General features: G+C 51.0%; 1 protein-coding gene across 2 annotated transcripts in view; it reads left to right on the top strand.

The window, feature by feature from the left end:
- LOC134053541 (opioid-binding protein/cell adhesion molecule homolog) overlaps positions 1–22564 on the top strand; it is a 289210-nt gene that overhangs the window by 257699 nt on the left and 8947 nt on the right. For both annotated transcript variants that reach the window (XM_062508569.1, XM_062508568.1), the window contains 5 exons: positions 11071–11303; positions 20507–20632; positions 20927–21061; positions 21143–21263; positions 21666–21817. In XM_062508569.1, coding sequence (XP_062364553.1) covers positions 11071–11303; positions 20507–20632; positions 20927–21061; positions 21143–21263; positions 21666–21817 — 767 coding nt within the window. The remainder of the gene's footprint in view (positions 1–11070; positions 11304–20506; positions 20633–20926; positions 21062–21142; positions 21264–21665; positions 21818–22564) is intronic.

The raw sequence follows: 22564 nt of genomic DNA, 5'->3' as shown, positions 1-22564 counted from the left end.
CATTACTCAAACGAAACATTAAAATGGCCGTCCATAAAGCAGAGCCTTTATCTGTGCCTCCCCCTCGGTCTGTGCTCCCCGCACCAGGTATAGGCTTCCTGTCAAGCCCAAGAGCCAAAAGCAAAGATTTATCGGAAGGTTCCTTGACTCCGACCTGCATTTTAATTATGTCGCCGCCAGCCTGTGCTGAGAATAAACTCGGTGGCTATTGTGTTACACTCGCTTCTCCTCTCCGGATGAATGCACCGAGTGAGATGTGGGTTTGCGGTGTCCCCAGTGGGGACCCTTTTGTATTCCCATGTCCTCTCCTCCCTGCTTGCCTGCCTGGATCAGCAGAGTGGCTGCCTGGTGCTGAAACACTGATCCACATGTGAGGTTGGGAGGGAAGGATGCAGGGAATGAGTCCTGTGCATCGCCGTGCCTTGATTTCCCTTCATGTGGGAGTTCTGTCCAGCCTCCCCCAACCCGCTGAGTGTGCAGGGAGTGTGAGAGCTGGTCCTGACACTGCCACCTCGGTGCTGCTGGGGCAGGAGGCACCGAACAGGGCTGGGAGCTGTGCTGGAGCCCAAATTACTTTTTGGAGAGCTCAATTTCACGCCGGGAGCGGAGCTGTGGCACCACAGGGAATTGAGGAGCCACGCTTGTCAGGGAGGAGATGCGCTGAACTTCAGAGCTGGCTTGTTTATTTTGCCTGTGTATTTATGAGTGGGGGTGTGTATAAATATTACTCGACCGTGCCAGACGGTGCCGGTGTCGTGCTTCGTGGGGGTGCAAAGCTTGACCTGGCACTTCCCAGTGGGAATGATGCATTTTTATTAGCAAGGTGATGGGTGGGAACAGCTCCCTCGCTTGCTGGCGTGGCAGACACTGGCTCAGCAGAAAGGGGTTATTACTATTATTAAAATAAATAAAAGCTAAAGCAACTTGGCCACCACTGCATCTCCCGTGCTGACTTCATGAAGGAGCCAACTTCTCCAAGGGTAGGAGAGGGGTTCATGACAGGATGCTCTTGGGAAGCTCCTGGCTGCATAGAGATTGACTCCGTAACTCTGGGTGTCAGAGCACATCCCCTGCCTCAGTTTCCCTATTGATAGCATGACATATTGAAGTGAAGTAAGTCTCAGCCTGGCAGGGGAGTGCAAAATGCTCCCTTCATTAATAAGCACAAAGTGCTATGATATTTTTAGGTGGAAGTGCCACGTACTGATATAATATTACTGTACCTCGTTTGACTTCTTTTTCGATTGCAAGCCTCCTCTTGATCCCGTTACCTGCAGTAACAGTTATCTGGCTATATTTTATCATCTGAATATTTCAATTAAATTACTTTAAGGGGAAAAAAAAGCAGCAGCTTAGGCTGAAGTTGGAAATGATCACTGTATTACTCCAACTTCCTTCCATTCCCAGAAGGTTAATTGAAAGGCAGCCATCTTGGTGACGTTTAGACAAATGAGGATAATTATGTGTTCTCCAGCTCTTTGAGAGGTTAATTGCTTAGATGTACGAAGACTTGAAGAACAAAGAAGGAATAAATCAGAAGCAGGACTATGATCTGATAATGTAATTTGGGATATTCATGTGCAACTCTAACAAATAAACGCCCTAATTGCATGCAGTTGTTTGGCCCCTGGGGTTACTGAGATCAGGCTCCTGGTGCTCAGGGATGCTCAGAGAAGGGGTACCAGCAGGAGAGGTCTTCATCTGACTGGTGCCCAGAAGTGTCTGTTGTCATCTTACACTGATGACGGCTTCTTTATCTGGCACTGGAGATGACTTCTTCATCTTCATGGACCTGTCACCTGGCTCTTTAGTGCCTGAAGCATCCAACCCTCATCCCAGCAGAGCACTGGTGGGTGGAAATCAGATGGGTCAGGGAGGCGTGGGAACAGCGAGCATAGGATTTCCTCTGGTGGGTTATTTTATTTTGCCTAATTGCTGGTGAAATTCCTGCAAATTGGCAATTATATTCCTGAGCTGATGGCTCACCCAGGTCATTTACAGATCTCGAGTTTGGCAGGAGAGCTTTATGGTGTTCACTATGAAATACAGCTTCACTCTCCAGCGGCAGAATTTCCCTCTTTTTAGAGATTATTAATTCCGTCTGCAAGGATTTTTCACCTAAATCTTGTGGCAGCACAATTGTGAAGGTACCTGATTTTTTTCTCTTTTAATTCATGCTGGTGGACCAGTCTGGGAGTTGGTTTGTCCATCTGCCAGCCCCTTCATCCTCTTGGGCTGGAATACTGTAGGCGCTGGGAGTGACTTCCAGGTGTGAGGATGTGCTGGTTTTGCATTGAAGCCAACCCACAGAAGTGATTTTTCTGAGAGGGGTGTAAATGGACTGAGCTGATTTGCCCCTAGGCTTTCCCTGCCTGCTGGCGCTGCAGTGAATGGTGTGGTGTGGAGCTGAGACCTTGGAATGTCGGAGCTTTTATGGAAGTCTCGGGGTTGTGTGGAACATCAGGCTGTCCAGCCTGGATCAAATACTGATTCATTTTCTAGTCATGAGGGTCAGGAAAACAGTTCTTTTTTTCTTCACTGAAAGCTTGAGGGTAAAACATCTTCATCCGACATCTCTTTCCCCCTCTGTTCTGTCTCTGGGGAAGTTGGAATTGATTTCAAATGAGCAAATTCCTCCCCACCCCTAACATGTGAGGAGCCCTGAGCCTCGGCCTCTGAAACACCAACGAGAGGTTTTTCCATCAATCTGTCTGGAATTGCAGTTTAATTCCCTGCGTTTGCTCCCATATTGTGCATTAAGATACGGCGAGTTTATCCAGCAGTCCAGCTGTTTTGAAGATAATTACTACAGAACTCAACCTGATGTAAAATAATCCTCCCGGGCAAGCAGCCAAGAGCTTGAGACTTATCCTCCAAAGACTGAAACCTCTCCATTACCCTTAAGAGCCACAGAGATAGCAGTGGGCATCTCATGACAAATATATTTTTGGTGCTAATCAACGGCAGGATGTGAGAAGAGGTTTGGGGAGGGTGGTGTGGCCAGATAGATCGACCAAGAGCATGAGGCCCACATGTGATGGAGACATGGATGGCTTTCCTATTAAAGGGCCCTACATGCTTTTGTTTCCTCCAGGAACCCCTTTTGTGGTGACAATGCCACCCTCTCGCTGCATGGACACCTTGTCCTGCACTAGAGTGGCTTCAGACAGATTTCCCCCCCTTGCAATGGAGGGACAAGTGTCTGATGTTTTTGCTCTGGCTCATTTTGCTCAAGCTCCTTCTCTTGTGGATGTTCCTTAGTCCACATTTTAATCAGCCTGCCAGCATCCTTTCTTCTTTTGCAACTGTGGGATGCTGCCAGAGCCATGGCCACATCCTCCTGGGTTGAAAGTGTCCCCCTTATCCAGCTGAGATGGAAACAGTCACCAGTCCCATCAGGATGGCTGAATCAGAGCGGTCAGAGCCTCATGTTGCCACACGCTAATTACCGCCACTTAACTGCCTGTCCAGCTGTGACAGCCAAAGTTATTTCTCTCTCTCCCTGCCTGGGCAGATGAATGAAAAAAAATGGCAAAAAAAAAAAGCAATAGCAAGGAAAAAATCCAACCTTACAACTGCAGCGCAGGCGTGGAGGACTTGAGGTTCTCAACTGCTCAGCTCTGCTAGTGATGAACTCAGTGTTTTCTTTGCTTCTTTTGATTGAAGAACACTGGAAATCAGCCAGTTGCAGGTGCTGTATTGTGTGAGATTAGCACTGATTTAGGCAGGGTTCAGGCGCTGATTGGGCAGGGGGCTCTGCTGATGCCAGCAGGGAACAAGGGAATCTCCAGGATGTGTCCCTTAATCAGCACCCTTGAAGGGTGCTGATATCATCATCCAGTGTCTCTCATTGTCCCTGCCAGGGTGTAGGGTAACGCTTGGTGCAGGGACAGGGGAATTCGGCTTTCCTGGTGAGAAAAGGGCTGCCTGCCCATGTTTCCTAGGACAGGTACAGACGCCTTGATGGTAAATGCTGCTGGATGGTAACTGTTTTTGGAGAGGAGCTGGGAAGATGTCCCAGCCTTCTTCAAACCACAGGATGGCCAAGTGACCATGGAGAAGTTCAAAATCTGTGCCTGTGTTAGGGAGAAAGTGAAATCATTCTGGTACCATTTTGGGCAAGGAAATACACTTCTCTGTACTTCTTCCAATTTCTGTGCTTTTCCTGGCCTGGCTGCCCCTGCTTGGTGCCTTCATTTTCATCTCTGTCTTTGTGAGATGAGGTGTGGCCACCAGCATCGACTGACTCTGATGGAAGCATTTACGTGCTACCGGCTCTATAAACATTCCCATTGATTTGCTCTATCCAAAGGCCTCCTGCTTTATTTCTTTTGCTGCCACCTCATATTTCCTTATGAAGATTTCTCCTGAGCTAATAACAGCTGTCAGCTGTTGGGGTTTAGGCTAATGCCTTCTGACCTTCCCTAAGCACATGGAGGGGAGCATCCTGGCACATGGGCATGGATATTGATGCATTGTTGTGTTAGAAACAAGGAAAAGTCAGGTGGGAGCTGGGAGAAATGTACCTGAGCACCTGGCCCCGTCCAGCCCCCCCCCCCCCCCACGCCAATGATGTTGTCAGGGTGAGGTGTGTCCCCAGAAGCTGGAAGTGAAAGCAATGAGGAGTGAAAGAAGGGCTTTACAAACTGGAGGGAAAGCCTGGCTCGCTTTAGCAGAGCTGACGGTGGATTTGCTCGATGTGGAGCATTAATTCAGAAAATCCTGTGAATGGCTTTGGGGAGAAGAAGTGATCCATCAGTGGGGGCACCATGCAGCAGCTCACCTCACTGGGCATCCCTTCTCTCTTCAAACTGCAGTTGCTTTATAAGCCACCTGCAGCACAGCTCTGCATGTACCAGCTTTAGCATCACTCTGTTCTACCTGCAGTGGTACCCAGGTCCACCCCTGCCTCCAGGGAGCTCAGACCCCCCTCCCTGAATTAATGTTGGCTCAAGCTTGGCAGTGACCTGACACCAGGCTCAGCCTTTGCATGTCCTGTGTTGTCACAGAGGCCACTTAAAGCCTTGAAAATGCTGGGTGCAGAGCAGCCAGTGTCTTGTGTGACATGGACCCCTCAGGGCTTGTGTAGTGAGCATTTCTTGACTTCTGATGCCTTGCACAGACGGCTCCCGCCCTCCTCATCATCTTGTTATCATTCTAATGTCTGGGAGCTGCAGTCATGGACCAAAACACCATTAAACTCTCTGAAATGGAGCAACTCGACAGCCTCTGCCCTCACAGCCTTATTATCTTTGCAGATGGATATTTTATATTTAGCAGTCGCTAATGTATCAATTTAGGCTTTGAGTTTTCATGGGGAGCAGCTTCTATTCTGGTGCTTGCTGGTGGGCAAACTGCCACTACGGGGGAACCACCAGGGACAAACCCTCCCTTGGCAAGCCCCAAGCTTCTGGAGAGTGCACAAGGGTCCTGTAGCCCTTGGAAGGGCTTGGGGTACAGGGTTGTTGGCAGGGAATAGGTTTTCCAGTGGCCTGCAGTGTGTTTGAACAGCACTGGGAGTGCTTGGGGAATCAGAGCGTAGCAGTGGGGCCAGGCAATTAATTAAACTTGCAGAATGAGAGCCAGTTGTGTGTGGCTTTGTGGGAGGCAGGGGCTGAGTGGTGTACGGGGTGGGGGGAAGGAGGACTGTTACAGAGAAAAGGAGAACTGTTTGGGCTGGCCAAGCTCTTGTACATCCCATGGTCTTTGTTTGCCCACAGTGGGTATGGATGTGGTGATGGATCAGGACTTCCTGAGTAGCTGCTGAGGGCTGGCTGGGAGGTGGTAGTGGTGGTAGTGCTAGATGATGCCATATGGTACATCCCGAGTGCCCTCTGTCCTCGGGGTGCTGGGGTGGTGTGGGGATGGCATGGAGCTGTGCCCTCTGTCCTTGGGGTGCTGGGGTGGTGTGGGGATGGCATGGAGCTGTGCCCTCTGTCCTCGGGGTGCTGGGGTGGTGTGGGGATGGCATGGAGCTGTGCCCTCTGTCCTCGGGGTGCTGGGGTGGTGTGGGGATGGCATGGAGCTGTGCCCTCTGTCCTCGGGGTGCTGGGGTGGTGTGGGGATGGCATGGAGCTGTGCCCTCTGTCCTCGGGGTGCTGGGGTGGTGTGGGGATGGCATGGAGCTGTGCGCTCCACATCCAGACACCAGGATGATGGGAGAGAGGGGAGAAGGGATACTGCAGGTGCCTTGGAGAGGAGACAGAGTGCCAGTGGACACGACCATGATGAAAGACAAAGTGCCTCGTGTCCTTCACCCCCAGAATAAACTGTGTGGAAGGCAGTGATGGAAATTTAGGTGGTGCAGTCCTGCCCTCAGGAGCTGCCATGTGAGTCCCACCATCACATGGCACAGATGCCATTGTCCTTGCCGATAATGTGGTGAGTTGCATTGTTGGGAGAGGATTAGAGGAGCTGCTATGTTTTGATGGCCTGCTTCTCATTTGCATCTTGAACAAAGTGGGAGCAAAGCCAGGTTCTGTTCTTTTGTGTTTACTTCTGAGGAAATGTGTTTATTTCCAATGATTACAAATAAATCTCCTCTGCCTTTGCTCCAGCCGCCCAGAATTAAAAGCATCCAGTTCCCCTTAACTGTGTAGCTGGGGTGAATATTGGGAGTGCAGGAGAAATCCCATTAGGAGTCTCTGGCAAACGTAATTAACAATTTCTTCTCAAAGACAAGGGTGTTTGTTCTGCCCCCGTGTCAGGTATTTTTGGTTGGAGGCTTCCCAGGGTGAAGCATCACCCGGTCACTGTTGAGGGGCTTCACTTGCGATATGGGTGAGCTATTTTAGCTGCTGAAAACTGGGTCAGCCAGCAAGTTTGCAACTGGTTTTGGCATCTCCATTTGTCATCCTGACGAGACACGTTACCTACAGGAGAGAGAAGCAGTTTTGGGTTGAAGGGCCACAGAGGAGTTTAAAAGTAGAGCATTGTTGGTTTGAGCAAGGAAACAAGAGAGGTTTGAATCCTAGAATCATCAAATATCCTCAGCTGGAAGGGGCACACAAGGATCATTAAGTCCATGTTCTGGCTCTGCACCAGACAACCCCAAAAATCCCACCATGTGTCCAAACAGATATGGACAACAAATTTGGGTTGTTCATCCCCCTAGCCTCTTGGCATGGACAGGGACCGGTCTTGGCTCTTGGCTCTTCAGGTATAAACACATCCCCTCGATTTCTTAGGATGTGCATCAACATTTTGGGGCTCCATGCATCCCATTCTTCAGAATATTTTGCACCCATGGAGAAGGTTTTGCAAGACTTCCTGTATGCTTCCAACTCTGTGCTGTTCATCCATCCAAATTACTGCCAGACTTGTGCTGACCCTGGACACAGTATTTCCCTCGCCATAGTAGGGGTGTTGAGGGCAGCCCCAGGCTTCTCCCTCATGTTCAGCCGAGTCAGCAGTGCAGGAAAGGTCTGTGATGTGGCCACAGAAGGCAGGAGATGAAGGTGGAGGGTGTCATGGTTCAACTCACATGTAGGAGAGGCACTGTCAGTGTCATTGATGGGGCTGGGAAGGAGCCTGCTGTGGGAGCCATGTGGGGTCTCTCCTAATAGGTGCAGGAGGAGGGAGAGACAGGCACTGTGTGCCACCAAACACAAAGAGCATGTCAGTGGAGCTATCTGTATTGTTGACAGTAAGTGAAAAAATTCCACGGCAAACTTCAAAATTAGCATTTAAGAATGAGGGATGGGGGCAATTAGAGGGGAAGCAGCACAGCGCCAGTGCCCCCAGCTCCCACTCTCATGCATCTTCTCACACTGCCACGTTCAGGTTCATTGGCCTCTTCTTTGGTGGAGCAGTGGGATCCCTACAGCAGCCCTTGTCCTCCTGCAAAGTGACGGGATCACTATGGGTCTCAGGAGATTAAGTCTTCGAGAGCCCACATGTATCATTGTGAATGCTGTGGGGGCCGGAGCTCCAGCAAAGCCCAGCATCCAAAGCTCCCCAGCCACTCAGCAGTAATTGGAGGCAGCTGAAGGGTTACAGATGGTGAAAAGTCTCTGCTAAAAGGCAAGGAGGGTGTAAGTGGGATGCAGAGATAGAAGAACGGATGGGGTGGGTCACATACACAAAGAAGGGATGTGTGGGGGAGCTGAGATGCAGCATATGCTGGGGGCTGATGATATCATTCCCGAGATATTCCCCCTGCCTTGCTGATGGGGTTTCTCCAGGTGAACTGTAGAGCCAGGATAAGTTTATTTCCCTCCCATGTGACAGGCGCTTTATTGTCTTTTGTCCCTTCTGGACTCGTAAGGCAGTTTCTGGAGATGGATACTGTGCCTTCAGGAAACTGTTAATGGGGGTTTGTCTTTGGTTTTAATTAGATCCCTTCAAGGGAAAACCTCCTGGCCTGCTTTATTATCCAGCTTTGTCAGAGCTTGTCTGCTTTATCTAAACACTTTGCAGAAGTCTCTTTACCTGTTTGCTTACTGGAGACATTATCATAATCCTGGTCAATTGGAAATGGGGAGCAAAGACGGCTCAGCAGACAAGTGAGTGCCGTCAGCTTAGCAGCTAATGGAGATCACTTTCCCAGACAGGTAAAGAAGCTGATGAGGTGCTTCTGGTGCCACTGTATTCGTAGGTATTCTCTCTGTAGTGCCAATTGCCAGGGCACAAAAACGGGTGGTGGGAAGGTGAGGTCAGCTGAGAAGGTGCCTCCAGGAATGCCACGTGCTCTGTGCCAGCTGATGGTTGGGGCTTTTCTGCTGTTGGTGGTTCTGACACATTCTCAGGTGGTGCAGGAGGGCTGGTTTTCTGAAGGAGGGTGGTTTGTTTGGTGGTCTGTAGCTGCAGGGGATAGTCTGGACTCCTGTGGATAGGAGCATGATGCTGCACAAAGCCAAAGAGACTTGGTCCTAAATTAGATATTGAGTGGCAGTGACTGAAGAATGGGCTGGAGGGATGGGAAGGTGGAGGCTTTGCCTCCTTGCTCTTGGCATGGGTTTGTTACAGAGGTCTCCAAGTTGCTGCTGCCTGCTTGTTCCAAGGGATTCTGAGGGCAGTACCAGTCACCAGCACCACAGACAAGGGAGGGTGATGCTGTCCTTGCCCTCCCTCTTGTGAGAGTATCCACCTGGGGCATCCCTGGGTGCTTGTACAGTAGCTCTGAGATGTAAATGTGAGCTGTAAATGCAGAATGAATCACAACCCAGTTCTCAGGTGTCCTGGGTTGGCCCCAGGTCTCAGGAAGCACATCCTATATGTGCCAGCCAAAGCTGGGCAGCAACAGTCAAACTAAGCTCCAGCACGAGCATCTCATCCCTGTCACTTCAAACCCACGTCCTTGTGCTTCACCCCTAATGAGGGGACCCGAGAGTACCTCGCAGGGCTGTAGTCTGGATATTTATATGAGCGCAGACATGCAAGTTGTCTGTTTTACATATTGCTGCCCTGATTTTTCAGTGCACGCAATGAATAATTTACAGAAGCCGTGTGTAAGTATCTCTTTATTATTCATTATAATGAAGTGAGACAGCAGTAATAGTCCACTAGACTGGAATCCCCCAGGGCCGAACTTAACTCGGCTGTGCTTAGCACTCCCCCAGTTAATTTGAAGGAAGAGAGGGCTCGGCTTCCCGACAAGGACAGTGCCGTCTGCTGGCACCAGGCTGCCTTGGTCCAGCAGAGCCAAACTGGTGCTGGGGCATGTCTGACACCAGGCAGGCTCCCCTCGTGTCGGCGGTGCTGTGGAAGGCATGGAGGGCCATCCGTCTTTCCCAGCATCCCTACGTGATGTGGCTGGCAGAGACGTACAGCTCCTGCAAGGGGAAAATTACTTGTTTGCAGCAGAATATATGGCTCATTCCTCTGAACCAAGCACCCGGGGGGACCCTCAAACATGCCAAGTATCGCCCCTTCCCTGCGCCCGATTAATAATCTTGATCGAGGTGACGCTGTGCAATCTCAGCAAGGGAGGCATATAACACCCCTGGAGCCTGGGCAGGAGAGGCACTGCAGTGGGGACGAGGACGGGAGCAGCCTCCCAGCCCCTCTCTGAATTTACAGGCATGTGGAGAGGGACTTGCACGAGTTTCTTGATTGACTCTAGGTACCTTTTCCTATGATCTTGGCTACACAAAGCTGCAGCAGGTCTGCCACTGCTGGCACTAGCTCACGTGTAGCTTGATTTTCCGTTTTTTTTTTTTTTCACACCAAGAGAAAGCTTCCCTAGCCTGGTCTTCAGGTGGCCAAGGTGAAGGTCCCAAGAGATGCTGGGCTCTTAATTTAATCAAATGCTCTGAGTTTTTGCTGCAGATACCATAGCAGCAGAGATGGCCAGAAGTAAATGGAGAAGAATCTATCAAAGAACACGAAAAAGCCATGTTTTCCAGGAACATTTTAATTCCCTTCCCCCCCATCCCATTCTTTGCCAAGTGTAACTCAGCGCCGTGGACTGGAGCTGCTGAGCTCCTGCATGTCTCAGAGCGGGGAGGGTGGGAGCCAGGCAGGAAATAAATAATGGAAACGACCGCGTTGTGTTTTCAAGGCACTTGTAGGATTTACAGCTGCTTATCCAAATGTTCCCTTCCCTTCCCTGTGTGCTGGCTTGGCTGTCTCCGGCTGTTTCTCTTCTTCCCCTATCCGTGTGCATGTGCTGTGGCCCCTGTCCCCAGCAGTCAGGTGTTTATCACCCCAGGGATGGCTCGAGGGCCATGCCGACAAGCTGAACTGTCAGCACATTTTACAGCTTCATCTGGAATTCTCAGTGCACAGCAAAGGCAAGGGGGGCTGTGGAGGTGGGACAGAAGGGGGATAGAGATGGTTTTCCTGGCTTGCAGAGGTCAAACAATGGGAATTTTTTCTGTGGTTCCCTAGTTGTGTGTAAAAGAAAAAGGGAGGTTTTATTTCTGACAAACCCACTGTTTATGTGAAATCATGTGAAATCTCACATGGTGGAGGATGTGGAAACGGGGAACACAATCACGGCATGCAGCATCTCCATGCTGGCAGAGCTGGGGAGCCACACTCCCATCCTGCTCCCATCCCTTTTAGGGACCCGGGATGCTCTGTGTGAGTCCCATCGCAGGTGTGTGACCCTCTGTGTGTCCTCTCCAGGTGTACTGTGGATGACCGGGTCACGCGGGTAGCGTGGCTGAACCGCAGCACCATCCTGTATGCCGGCAATGACAAGTGGTCTATAGACAACCGCGTGGTCATCCTGTCCAACACCAAGACCCAGTACAGCATCAAGATACACAACGTGGACATATATGATGAGGGGCCCTACACCTGCTCTGTGCAGACAGACAATCACCCCAAGACTTCACGCGTCCACCTCATCGTGCAAGGTAGGTCTGAACATGCCTCATGCTGTTGCTGGATGGTTTGATCTAGAAGGCTGCCTGGTCTTGGGAAGGGTTTGGAGGCCCTCTTGGTAGTGGAGATGGAGCCAGCATTAATTGTTTCAAGAGACTGCATGGCATGGGAACAGTGGTGTGGACAAGCGCCCACCATGCCAGGGAAGACATGAGCATGCATCGTCTCTCCCTTGCTGTGTTGTACAGTTGTCACATGGGGCAGAGGACACTTGAGAACTGGAAATGGGGCTGCTGAGCTCTTCTTATTCCCCCTTTGCCTGTCCCCTGCTGTGAATTTGACAGTCTCCACTGCTTGGAACCCTGTTGCTCCATCAGGGATTTGTTAGTAAGGTGCTCAAACACACATTCAAGAATGCTTCAGGAGAGCCAAAAGCAATGTGCTGCCAGGCACAGAGGAGGAGCAGATCCCAGCTGCGCAGGGCTCCATGGGCTTGGGAGAAAGGTCAAAGTCACTGTGGGGCCACAAAGGGCTCTTGGCACAGGGCTTCATAGGCAAATGTATTAATGTAACAGATGCTGTTGGGCTGCAAAGCAGTGTCCTGAGGCTGTTCTGATGGGGGGCTCAGGTGCAGGCAGATCAGAGGGGCCACTGACACTCTGATGGATGCTGCCTCTGGATTCTTGCGGCTTTGCACCAGCTACTGGCTTTTGTCCGGTCTCTAGATTAATTTTTCAGAGTTAGTGTTAGTTCAGGTTAGATAAAGATAATGAAAGTTTCCTAATCCTCTTAAAGAAGATTTATTTGGCTGAGTAGAAAGCTCTCGGAATACAATAAAGCGTGTATAAAACCAGGACCTAATCTTTCCTTTAATTTCAAACAGCTGATGGGTATTGATTTTGCAATGAGCAAATTTGAAAATTTGCTCAACCTCAACATGTCTCTGAGAAGCCCCCAACAGAGTTATGTATGTATTCCTGTACCCTTCTCATTGGCTAGAGGCAGATGTTGATTGTGGTCACCTGTCCTACAGGTTTTCCTGCCTGGTGGTTGTGGGAGTGTGTTGGGAAGTCCCGAACTGTGTGCACCAGGCTGTGGTGATGAAGGGGAGTGCTCACCTTGGGAGGAGGGGAGCAGAGATCTACTGGAAGCATCCCTCTATTCTCTTGTTCAGAGCTGTTCTTCTCCTTTTTGAGTTGTGTGCGAGCTGTCCATCTGTGAGGTTTAATCTGTTTATCCTGTCTGCTCTCTAACCGTGCTAATCCATCCAGTCAACACCGGTGAAGTATTTGAGTGCTTTGCACCTAATGAAATCAGGTGAACTGGTGGAGATGCTCAGCACCCACTGCCCTCACCCCTTTTTCAGGGGTACTTGCCTGCATCACGCATGGGCAGATGAAGGTGAGAGAGAGTTTGTGTCCAGAGTGATGGTCTGGTGGTAAGGCATTCCTAACTGTGCTGGCGAAAGTTTATTTTCCTGGTGTGAGCAAGTCCTGTTGAATTGTTCCCTCTGGAGCGAAGACTGTGGTTCTCAGCAGTGTCACTTCTGCACTGCTGGAGGGAAGTGTGAGAGGAACTGGGGGTGCAGGCACAGGTCAAGTGGTCCATGCTGAGCAGTGTCTGTACTTCCCTTTCAATATGTTAAGCTCCACGTTGTGCTTAACCATGTTAAGCACAATGTTTGCCCAGCTGAGAAAATCCATCTGTAGGTGCCTTTGATGGTGGTGATGAGAGAAGCAAATCCTCCTGTGCTGTTCCCAGTTCAGCCTGAGGAAGTTTGTGTGGAGATGCCGTAGCAGCCATCCAGTATCTGAAGGAACCTACAAGGAAGGCGAGAGGGACACTTCATCAGGAATTGTAGTGAAAAGGAATAATGGGCTCAAACCAAAAGAGGAAATTTAGGTTTGATGTAAAGAAGAAATTCCTTCCTGTGAGGCTGGTGAGGCCCTGGCACAGATTTCCCAGAGAAGCTGTGACTGCCCCATCCCTGGAAGTGTCCAAGGTCAGATTGGACAGGGTTTGGAGTAACCTGGTCTAGTGGAAGGTGTCCCTGCACATGGCAGGGGGGTGGAACGAGATGATCTTTAAGGTCACTTCTAACCTAAGCCATTCTATCATACAGCTCCACTGCAGTTCCTTGGTGGCTAAATTGTGCTTTCTCTGCGGGTGAACAAGACACCGTCCTTTGCTCAGCACCGAGAGGAAAGGACTGATTTTCCAAAAATGGATTTGGTCCTGGCTGTTACTGCAGGCAGAGCACACACTTCACAGGAGTGGGAGCAAAGCCCTGTTTCTGGCCTCAAATTTGAGGTTTAGGTCTGTCCTCTGTTTGTTGCCCTCACTGTGCCAGCAGGATGGCAAACAAGCAGTAATAAACAGTTAGCAACTACATTCAGGTCAATTAATTTCTATTTGTATTTTGCAAAACTATAAGTTGGCCAGAGAGAGTATTGATTCTTTGTGCCCACGTTGAATTGGGTTTTAATTGTGCTACTGAGGGGCCCGGCCTTCCCTCCCAGCAACCCAGCGATAAATCTGCCAGGGAATTGCCGTCAACAATAAATGTGTCTCTTAGTAGCACTATTAATATGTCTCTTGCATTGGTTCATTGCAACAGCCGTTAACAGGCTTTATAAGAGCGTACGTGGCAGGAAGCCAGAGCGTTTTTTTTGTCTCCCTTTTCCTCTTTTTGTCAGGAGCTGCCTCGTGATGAAGGGATGGATGCTTTCAGAGACGTACGTGGTGCTTATGGCACACTGGTGTGTTTGGGGAGAGTTTGGGATGCAGAGAGAACAGGTATTTAAGCTCATATAAGTAGAAGATGAGCCACCCTGTCCCCCTCTTGTCATAAAGGCTGGAGTGGAGCTGAAGTGGAGTGGACCTTGATGAGCCCTCCTGCCTCTGGGGTGAGCATGTGAAGGCCACCTCTCAAAAAGGGGGAGAGGGAGAGCTCCTGAGAGGCACAGACTTGCAAAGAGGAGCCAGGAGGCCTTGATGGCATTATGCTGCTGCAGGATGGTTTTTGGTGGGAGGAGTGTGGTGTTCCATAGGCAGGACACAGCCCTGCCTTAATGACCTTCATGCTTCAGGGTGTACTTCAGTCCAAAACGTGGAGCTCAGGTTCAGTGTTTTGTGAGCTTGGGATCCCTTCTGGTGGCAATTTTGGTGGTGAACGTTGGTACTGGCCATCCCTACCTAACAGTGGTCATTGGTATTTCTCAGATATCCTCTGTTTCTGGTTCATTTAGAGAACCCTTTCCTGTAATGCCTTAATCCTACTTGCCATACTGAAGCTTTTCGAATGTTGGCATTGTTTCTCTTGTTTCTGGTTGGCACAATTTATTTCCCATCTTGGTGTTTGCTGCTTTCCTTGCCCTGGGAACCAGGACAGGTTTTGAAGGGCCATGGCCTTTGTTTGCAGGGTGTGGTTGTGTGGTGTGTTATCCAAATGCACCTAAGGATGCTGGTCCTGTGCCTCACTTGCTGCCTCTCAAAGCAGCACCAGTGCAGATGTAGCTTCTCCATGAGTGTTTCAAAACCAAAGTGAGTCTTTTATTTTTCCCTTGTGGTAACAACTGTCTCCTTAAGGCTCTCAAAGGGCAACCCCCCCACCAACAAGCCACCCCCACTGAGATATTTTTCTCCGAAGGGAAAAGGTTGGATGGAAAGTTGCAGCCAGACCCCTGTCTCAGCCTTCCTTTCCCCCTGAAGAAGCAGAGGATAGGCAAGAAACTGCAAATGGCCAAATGAAGGTGATGCAGGAGCAGTGTGGCAGTGAATTCAAAGACAAAGCAGCCTAGAGAAAATCTGGAAGGAATAGCGAAGCTTGAAGAATGAAGCAACTGGGGGGGGGAGGAATCCAAAAAACAAAGGTTGTGAAGAAAAGCCCAGAGACCTAGAACAAAGGAAAGAGAAAAGGAAATGTGCACACACAGAAAAGCACTGGAGCATCAAAAGGGCAGGAGGCAACAAAGGGGAGAAAAGAAAGAGTAATGAAGGAGTGAGGACAGGGAGAGGGGAAAGGTCTGGAAGGAGAAGAGTCAGAATGGCAGGCAGAAACAACACACACCGCCCAGGTGGGAACAGCCCTGTCCCTTAAGTGCCTGCTATGACGTGCTAACCCAAAACCCAGATGGGAGAATGGGAAAGGGACAGGGTGGGGTTCATCCCTGGGCTCCCAGTCTAAAGCTGCCTGAACCTGGTAAAAAGGAGCCTTCGGGATGTACCACAGGGACCAGCAGCAACAGATGATTAATTACTGCAAAAAAACAAAACTGGGGAAGAGGAGGGGGAACTGGTGAAGTTGTTACCCCATTATATTTCCGAGCAGAAAGAACGTTTTAGCTCGCGCACAAATAGCTCCCTGGGAAGCACTCTTACTTCCTAATTGTTCATAAATTTACTGACAGGTGGTTACACAGTAGGTATAACACTGTGAGTTTCAGTTTTATTGCTTTTCCTGTCTCAACATGAAAACTTGGAGAAAAAGGATGCACTGTGAGCAGTCGGGCGACTCCACCTGGCAAAGGGTGCTTGGTGCCTGTATTTCATTTTTTGTTATGTTCCTTCCTGTAAAAGGATCCCACAGAGAGTGTTTTACTCGAGGAAGGCTGTGAAAAGTGGGTGTTGAAGACGTCAAGCAAAGGGAAAAGGAAGATATTACTGAAATGGAGTGCCTGTAGAAAAAGTGAGGCCATGACATACAGCTCGCTTAGCAGGGAAATTTGAACAACAAAAATCATTTTGTTCACCAATCTGTAGCTTTTAGAAGTGCTTAATCCATTATCTCGATAAAATCAGGTCAGATGAACCTCTCAGACTGGGCTGTCACCAGAACAGTTCGATCAGAGGTGATCATCATCACTGCCAAGAAGCAACATGTTGTTAAAACTCTCGATGTCACCTCCTTGCCCAAATCACTTCCCCTGTGGGAACATTGAGGTGCATTTGCACAGGTTTATTCTGCGTGTCCTTGCAGGTATCTCCTGCACCCCAAAAACAATAAGCTGGAGAGAGGGAAAGCATCAATTTCTGTCTGCCAGCCAGGAGCTGGCTCTCAGGTGCCTCATTTAAGGGCCTCAGCCCCAAACAGGTGCTGTTCTGGGGAAGGTCTCGTATTGCTGGTGCCTTCAGCAGACACACAGGGACTGGAGGAGGCCCCTGTGCCACCCTACTGTGCTTCTCATCAGTGAAGGAGATGGAAAGCACAGGCAAAATGTGAGCTTTCAGCATTTTTGCCTCCTTTGTGCTGACTTTCCGTACGCTAATGAGACCTTGCACAGTGACACCTCTGACAGCCCCATCCTGCCTGTGCCAGGGAGGCTTGTGCAGAGCTGGAGGTGCCTGGGGCTATAGGCAGCTGGAGTGCTGGGAAGGGAGGCAGTGTCATCTCCTGCAGGCATCCAACCCCTGCTAGGGTGACAGTCCCTCTCCCTGCTGATGACAGCATCACCTGTCACAGGGCACAGCTGGACACTGCAGCTGGAGAGGTGAGGGAGCTGCATGAACACTGCATCTCTCCAAAATAGGAGGTGTGTGAGAGGGGATGGAAAGTGAGGTGCCAGGGCAGAAGCACAGTGTGCTGTAGGTGTGACAGTGTCCATGGAGGCTTCAGAGCTCTGAAGATGAGATGACCCTCTCTGCTGTCCCTATGAGGACCTGTCCCCCAAGTAGAGGTGGACAAGTGGCTGTTCCCTGGTGGTTTGAGGAGCCCATAGTTATCCGTCTGTCATCTCCCCTTAGCAGCAGTGTAGGAAGAGATCTCTTTTAATGGATTAGGAGCTAATGATGTGGAGGAGGGACATCAGTTGCATGTGTCAGCCACTGTGCTCATGCAGGCTCTTTGCTTGGAGGCATGCAGCAGTAATGATCTGGCAGCTAAAAATAATCCAGGGCCACGGCGGCGAGTGGCTCCGGTAGGGATCAGCGCTCCGGAGCGGCCGGGAGATGAGTCAGCCTGCACACGGTCGTGTGCGTCAGCGTCATGTGCAGTCACTGATCACGCAGCAATTCCCGAGGTGCTGTTTTTTCCCGCACGGTTTAGCAGGGAAGAAGCGTCCCTGCTGGCAGTGACCATCCCTTCTCACACTTGGGTGTCTGGTAGTGGCTCCCCACGTCTGAGCTTTCCCGTTGCTTTTGCCCCTAGATGGGACAACAAGTGCAAAGCCATCATGGGTACCTGGAGCAGATGGCCGGATGGAACGTATTGGGTGGAGTCCCACAGAAATCCCAAATATTTCATGGAGCGTGACAGGACATGGCAGTGATCACACATCACACAAAGTGTGATCCCATGGCCCACCCCACAGGGCCCAGTCTGGGAGGTGAGGGGAGGGATGGCACCTCACAGTCCCCCCGGATAGTGGCAGACACTGGCACGCACCCCATGGAGAGGGTGGATCAGTGCATCAGGCGGTGCAGGTCTCAAGTGGCAAAGGAGGGAGATAAATCACAGGCTTATTGTTATTGAATTTAGTGGCATCGCTTTCACATTCAATTTCTTTCGCCGGCTTTGTGAACAAACAAGAAATTACAGTGCAAATGTATTTTTTAGTTTACCAAACCTTATGCATTAACTTCCCTGTGATTAATATTACGCAGGACTGACGAAATCCTCTGAGCGCTGCTCGTCGCTCCGGTGAGACCGTGCTGCTCGTTTCTTCCTCAGGATTTATTCTTTATGCCATTTGCTGGTAGTTGTAGACTTCTGGAAGGAAGTCTATGGATAAAAGGGGTAGAGATGGTCTTCTGCCCTTTTTTTCTCACTGCACCTGTGTAGGGCAGGCAGAGGGAGGGAAGTGTGAAGATCCAAAGGCAATTCAGGGAAAGGATGCCATCAGCAGGTAAAGGACTAGGAGCACCATCATGCTGGAGGACTGCTAGGCATCATCAGGGCTGACCTGGGAGGGGACCAAGAGGGTTCTATGGGGCATGGGAGAGCCTTTGGACTCTACACCCACCACTGATCCCAAGTTGTCACCACCTTGACACAAGGCAGCTTTAGTTGGATGAGCTTGTCAGTGCAGCCACACCTTCACCGTCTCCATCTCATGGTATTGACAGGGTGTCCCTGCAGTTTGGTTTTGTCCACACAGTCATGTTTGACATCAAACTCACCCTGCCTGCATCCCTAAGTGGCCCCAGTTTCTACCTGCTCCTCCCATAGGATTAAATCCTCCCATGGCAAACCACTGTGTCCTTGAAACACCATCCTTGACAGCCCAGTCAGTGGGATCTATAAAAATGTAATCAAGGTCCTTCGATGTCCTTCTCTGAGTCCTGTAACCTCATAGGCAACGATCGCAGTCACGGCTATCGAGCTGCCCAGTGGGGTCCCCGTGCTGTCTAAAGGTGTCCCTCCACTGCATGTCCCTTCCAGCTCACAGGGGCATTCCTGATTGGATTAGGGCAGGCAGTGGAAGCATGGCTGTGCTTCCCTGGTGTCAGGATGCTCAGGAAATGCATTCCCCACTGAGACCTGCTGGCATCTCTGTGTCAGCATCCTTGGCTAAGGGAAGGGCTTTCAGGCTGATGTGTGTGGGTTTGTGTGGCTTGGGGTTTTCTGAATGGGAGCACTGGGACTGTAGTGGTTATGGGTAGTGGTATTTTTTTCCACAGTAATGAAAGTATTTCTGTGCCCAGGAGGGGGACAGGCTGACATCTGTGCCCAGAGCACCAGTTTCTGCATCTCATTTTGTATTTGTGGTTTGGGACTTGGGGGACAGGAAAGAGATCTCAGCCTTGAACTAGAGGTGGCTGGGAGGGCAAGGATAGAACAATAACCGTGATTTTGCTGATGCTGTACATCACACAGCATCGCTCTAGTCCAGCATCTGCAGGCAAAAGCACAGAAGGAAAAGACAGGCTGCCATCTGGAGCAGGGGTGGCATCCCAAGGTCTCAGCATCCACTAACGATGGTGATGTCACCTCAGACCAAAAGTTGCTCATGAGGGGGGCTGGTTTGCAGGCTCAGGAGCAGATGAAAAATGCCCAGTTGTGGGAACCTTGTCCTGGATATTCTTGTAGTTTTCAGATGTTCCTGGTACCAGTTTGAAGTGCTGTTTCTGGAAGGAAGAGGTGCAAGGATGCTGGTAATATGGATTAGTGTCATCTTGTCTGAGTGAGGAAGGGCCATTTGCAGCCTTCCTGGAGCTCATTGTGGCTGCACTGTCGGAGTTGGCTGGTTCTGCTCCGAGCGTTAACTACGTTTTCCAGCAGTTGCCGGCACACACTTTTCATTTTTGGATTGCTGTTTTCCCCTGAAGGACTCAGACAATCTCCCTCTGCTATAACAGACTGTACTTCTATATTAATGTGTCAAGTTTCTGGGAAATTTACTGCTTTGCAGAACCCATAGGGCGCTGCAGAGCCCGCGCCGCATCTTTGCCATGGCTCATCCTGCAGTGCTGCCTCTCCTGCACCAGGAGAGAGGAGAACCTACTTGGGAGCGTGGGGAAAGCTTCCCTGGGGGTGCGAGGACAGCCAGACAGCCCCACTTTCCCTTGCAGGCAGTGCTGCTGTTGGCCATGGTGGTTTTCAGGTGTTTATCCTTGATTCCCAGTGCTGCGGGAGAGCCCTGGGTGCAAGTGTTGGGCATCTGATGCCACTTGACCTGGGCTCTCAGCATGTTGTGCTCTTGGGGAGGGGGCAAAGGACATCCTTTCTGGTATAGTAGGTATGGGGTTTTATTTGGGGAGGGTTGTTAAATATGGCTTCATTTACTCCCTGGGGTGCAGGCCCTTTAGGGGTTGTGTCCGAGAGCCCAGAGCGTCAGGAAGCAGCATCAGCAAGCGAGCTTTAATTGCTTTTTGCCATGGCCAGGGATATTTATGGGTACAGAGATTGCCAAGTTATTTATTAGATGGAGTATCTGGGGATAGAGTAATATAAATCACCCCAGCCGGTATTGAAGGAGCAGACGCTCAGTAATTTAAACAGCTTTAATAAATATGCTAAAATATGGGCCTTGTCGCAGGCCATAATGAGAGCTGGTTATCGGGGTCTTGGACATGGAGTGAGGGGGCTGGCACAGTGAGTGGACCCCTCCACACTTCAGATCCATGCTTGGCTCCAGTCCAAGCTACTGGTTTGGAGATGTGGCATTGCTGACTGGACAGGGCAATGGAGTGGACACCAGCATCACACGATGCGACAGGACTCGTGGCTGGGATCTCCCAGCTGCACCTGGCAAGCTGGTGTGTTGATGGTGTCTTCGGTGGCCTTTATTTCTTGCAGTGCCCCCCCAGATTGTCAACATCTCGTCGGACATCACCGTGAACGAGGGCAGCAGCGTGACCCTCATGTGCCTGGCCTTTGGGAGACCGGAGCCCACCGTCACATGGCGGCACCTCTCTGGGAAAGGTGAGCCCTTGCTTGGTGGATGAACTTCCTGGGTCTGAGGAAGGGCCATCCTGGTCTGTATGGGATGCATGGTTGTCCCCATAGAGGCGGTCAGGGTGGCATTAAGGTGACTCACAGTCAGAGGTGCTGACAGTTTGGTATGGCATGGGATGGGGCTGAGGGTACTTGTCAAATGCTTTCTGGGTGAAGGGGATGCCAGATGCCCAGGCAGAGGGCGTCAGGGCAGCGGTACAGGGAAGTTCCTAGTGTTGGTGTCCATGAGTGATGGTGCCACACGTTCAGTGCATCCCCCAGGGCAGACCTTTGTGAGTGAGGACGAGTACCTGGAGATCACAGGCATCACACGGGAGCAGTCCGGGGAGTACGAATGCAGCGCTGTCAATGATGTGGCTGTCCCGGACGTGCGGAAAGTCAAAGTTACCGTCAACTGTGAGTGCAGGGCAGGGCACAGGGGAATGGTGGGGGGTGGGTGCACGTGGGCCAGTGTGACACAGCACGATGTCTCCACAGACCCGCCGTACATCTCCAATGCCAAGAACACGGGTGCCTCGGTGGGCCAGAAGGGCATCCTGCAGTGCGAGGCTTCGGCCGTCCCCGTGGCAGAATTTCAGTGGTTCAAGGAGGACACCAGGTGAGGGGCTGCAGAGGTAGTGGAGGATGGGGGGGACAGACACTGCCTTGGGGTGACAAGGTGAGGAGGTAGAGGGGGATGACAGACCTTGAGAGCACCATGTGGGAAAAGGCTGGGATCGACTTGTTTTGATGGGTGCTCAACTAAGGTCTGAGGAAATCCCAGAGTTGTTTTTCCCAGGGATGGTGGCTGTGGTACACGTGGGTCAGTCTGGGCTGTGGGATGGAGAGCGGGATAGAGAGTTTGTCTTCAAGACTGGGATGCGCAAATCCAGTGGGGGGAACACGTGGGTGTATAGTGATGTTGGCTGGTGGGAAGCAAAGGGGTGCTCAGGGAGGGGCAAGATCCATCCTGGAGCCCCAGCCCTGTTCTCCCAGCACCGCTATCCGCATTTCCCTTCAGGTTAGCGAACGGGCTGGAGGGTGTGCGGATTGAGAGCAAGGGCCGCCTGTCCACGCTGACCTTCTTCAATGTCTCGGAGAAGGACTATGGCAACTACACGTGTGTGGCCATGAACAAGCTGGGAAACACCAATGCCAGCATCATCCTCTATGGTAGGTGCCGGTTTTTGCAGTAAGGTGAGATGACAAGGGGAATAAGAGGAGAGTGAAGGAGGAGGCATTTGGAGAGGAGGAGGAGGATGAAGAGGAGGAGAGGAGGAGGAGGATGAAGAGGAGTTTGAAGAGCACGATGGAGATGAGGAGGATGAAGAGGAGGAGGCTGGCAGACAGCCAGTGGTGGAGCAGCAGAGCAGAGCCGGCTGTATTTGGTGTTCCTGGTCCTTTGAGGTGCCAAACAGAACAAACCACGAGCAGTGAGGTCCTGGCAGAGGATGCTCAGAGGATGAGATCTGTACACTGGGTGCACAGCACAGTTGGCCAGCAGTCGGCTGAGCCCTGGTGTTGCTGGAGCACAGGGGTGAGGAGGGAGCCTGGGACAGGTGAGAACGCGCTCCGGGTGCATGGTGTGGGGGCTTCCCCTTGTTTGCTGCTGGCAGGACTGCCAGCAGTGATCACATTGTACTGGGAATAGCAGGATGGGTGACATCAGCCTGGGTGTTTCAGGTGACCAGCGCAGGGAGGTGTTTGAGGAATGGTGTCATCAAGGACAGCTGTCATTGAGGAAGGTGGTGTGTACCTGTGGCATGTCCCTTTGGAATTGTGACAAGTTTAGAGGGCTGTCACAATCCAAGGGTGGACAGCAGGAGCCTGCCTCCCCCGAGCAGGCCCCAGCAGGAGGGAGAGAGGATGGAAGTCAGGTAGCAGGTTCAAGAAGACTTTGAGAGGGAGAAGAGTTTCCGC

This window comes from Cinclus cinclus, chromosome 25, assembly GCF_963662255.1.
Source record: "Cinclus cinclus chromosome 25, bCinCin1.1, whole genome shotgun sequence".
NCBI classification, from domain to species: domain Eukaryota; kingdom Metazoa; phylum Chordata; class Aves; order Passeriformes; family Cinclidae; genus Cinclus; species Cinclus cinclus.
This window is presented reverse-complemented; position numbering and strand designations above follow the sequence as displayed.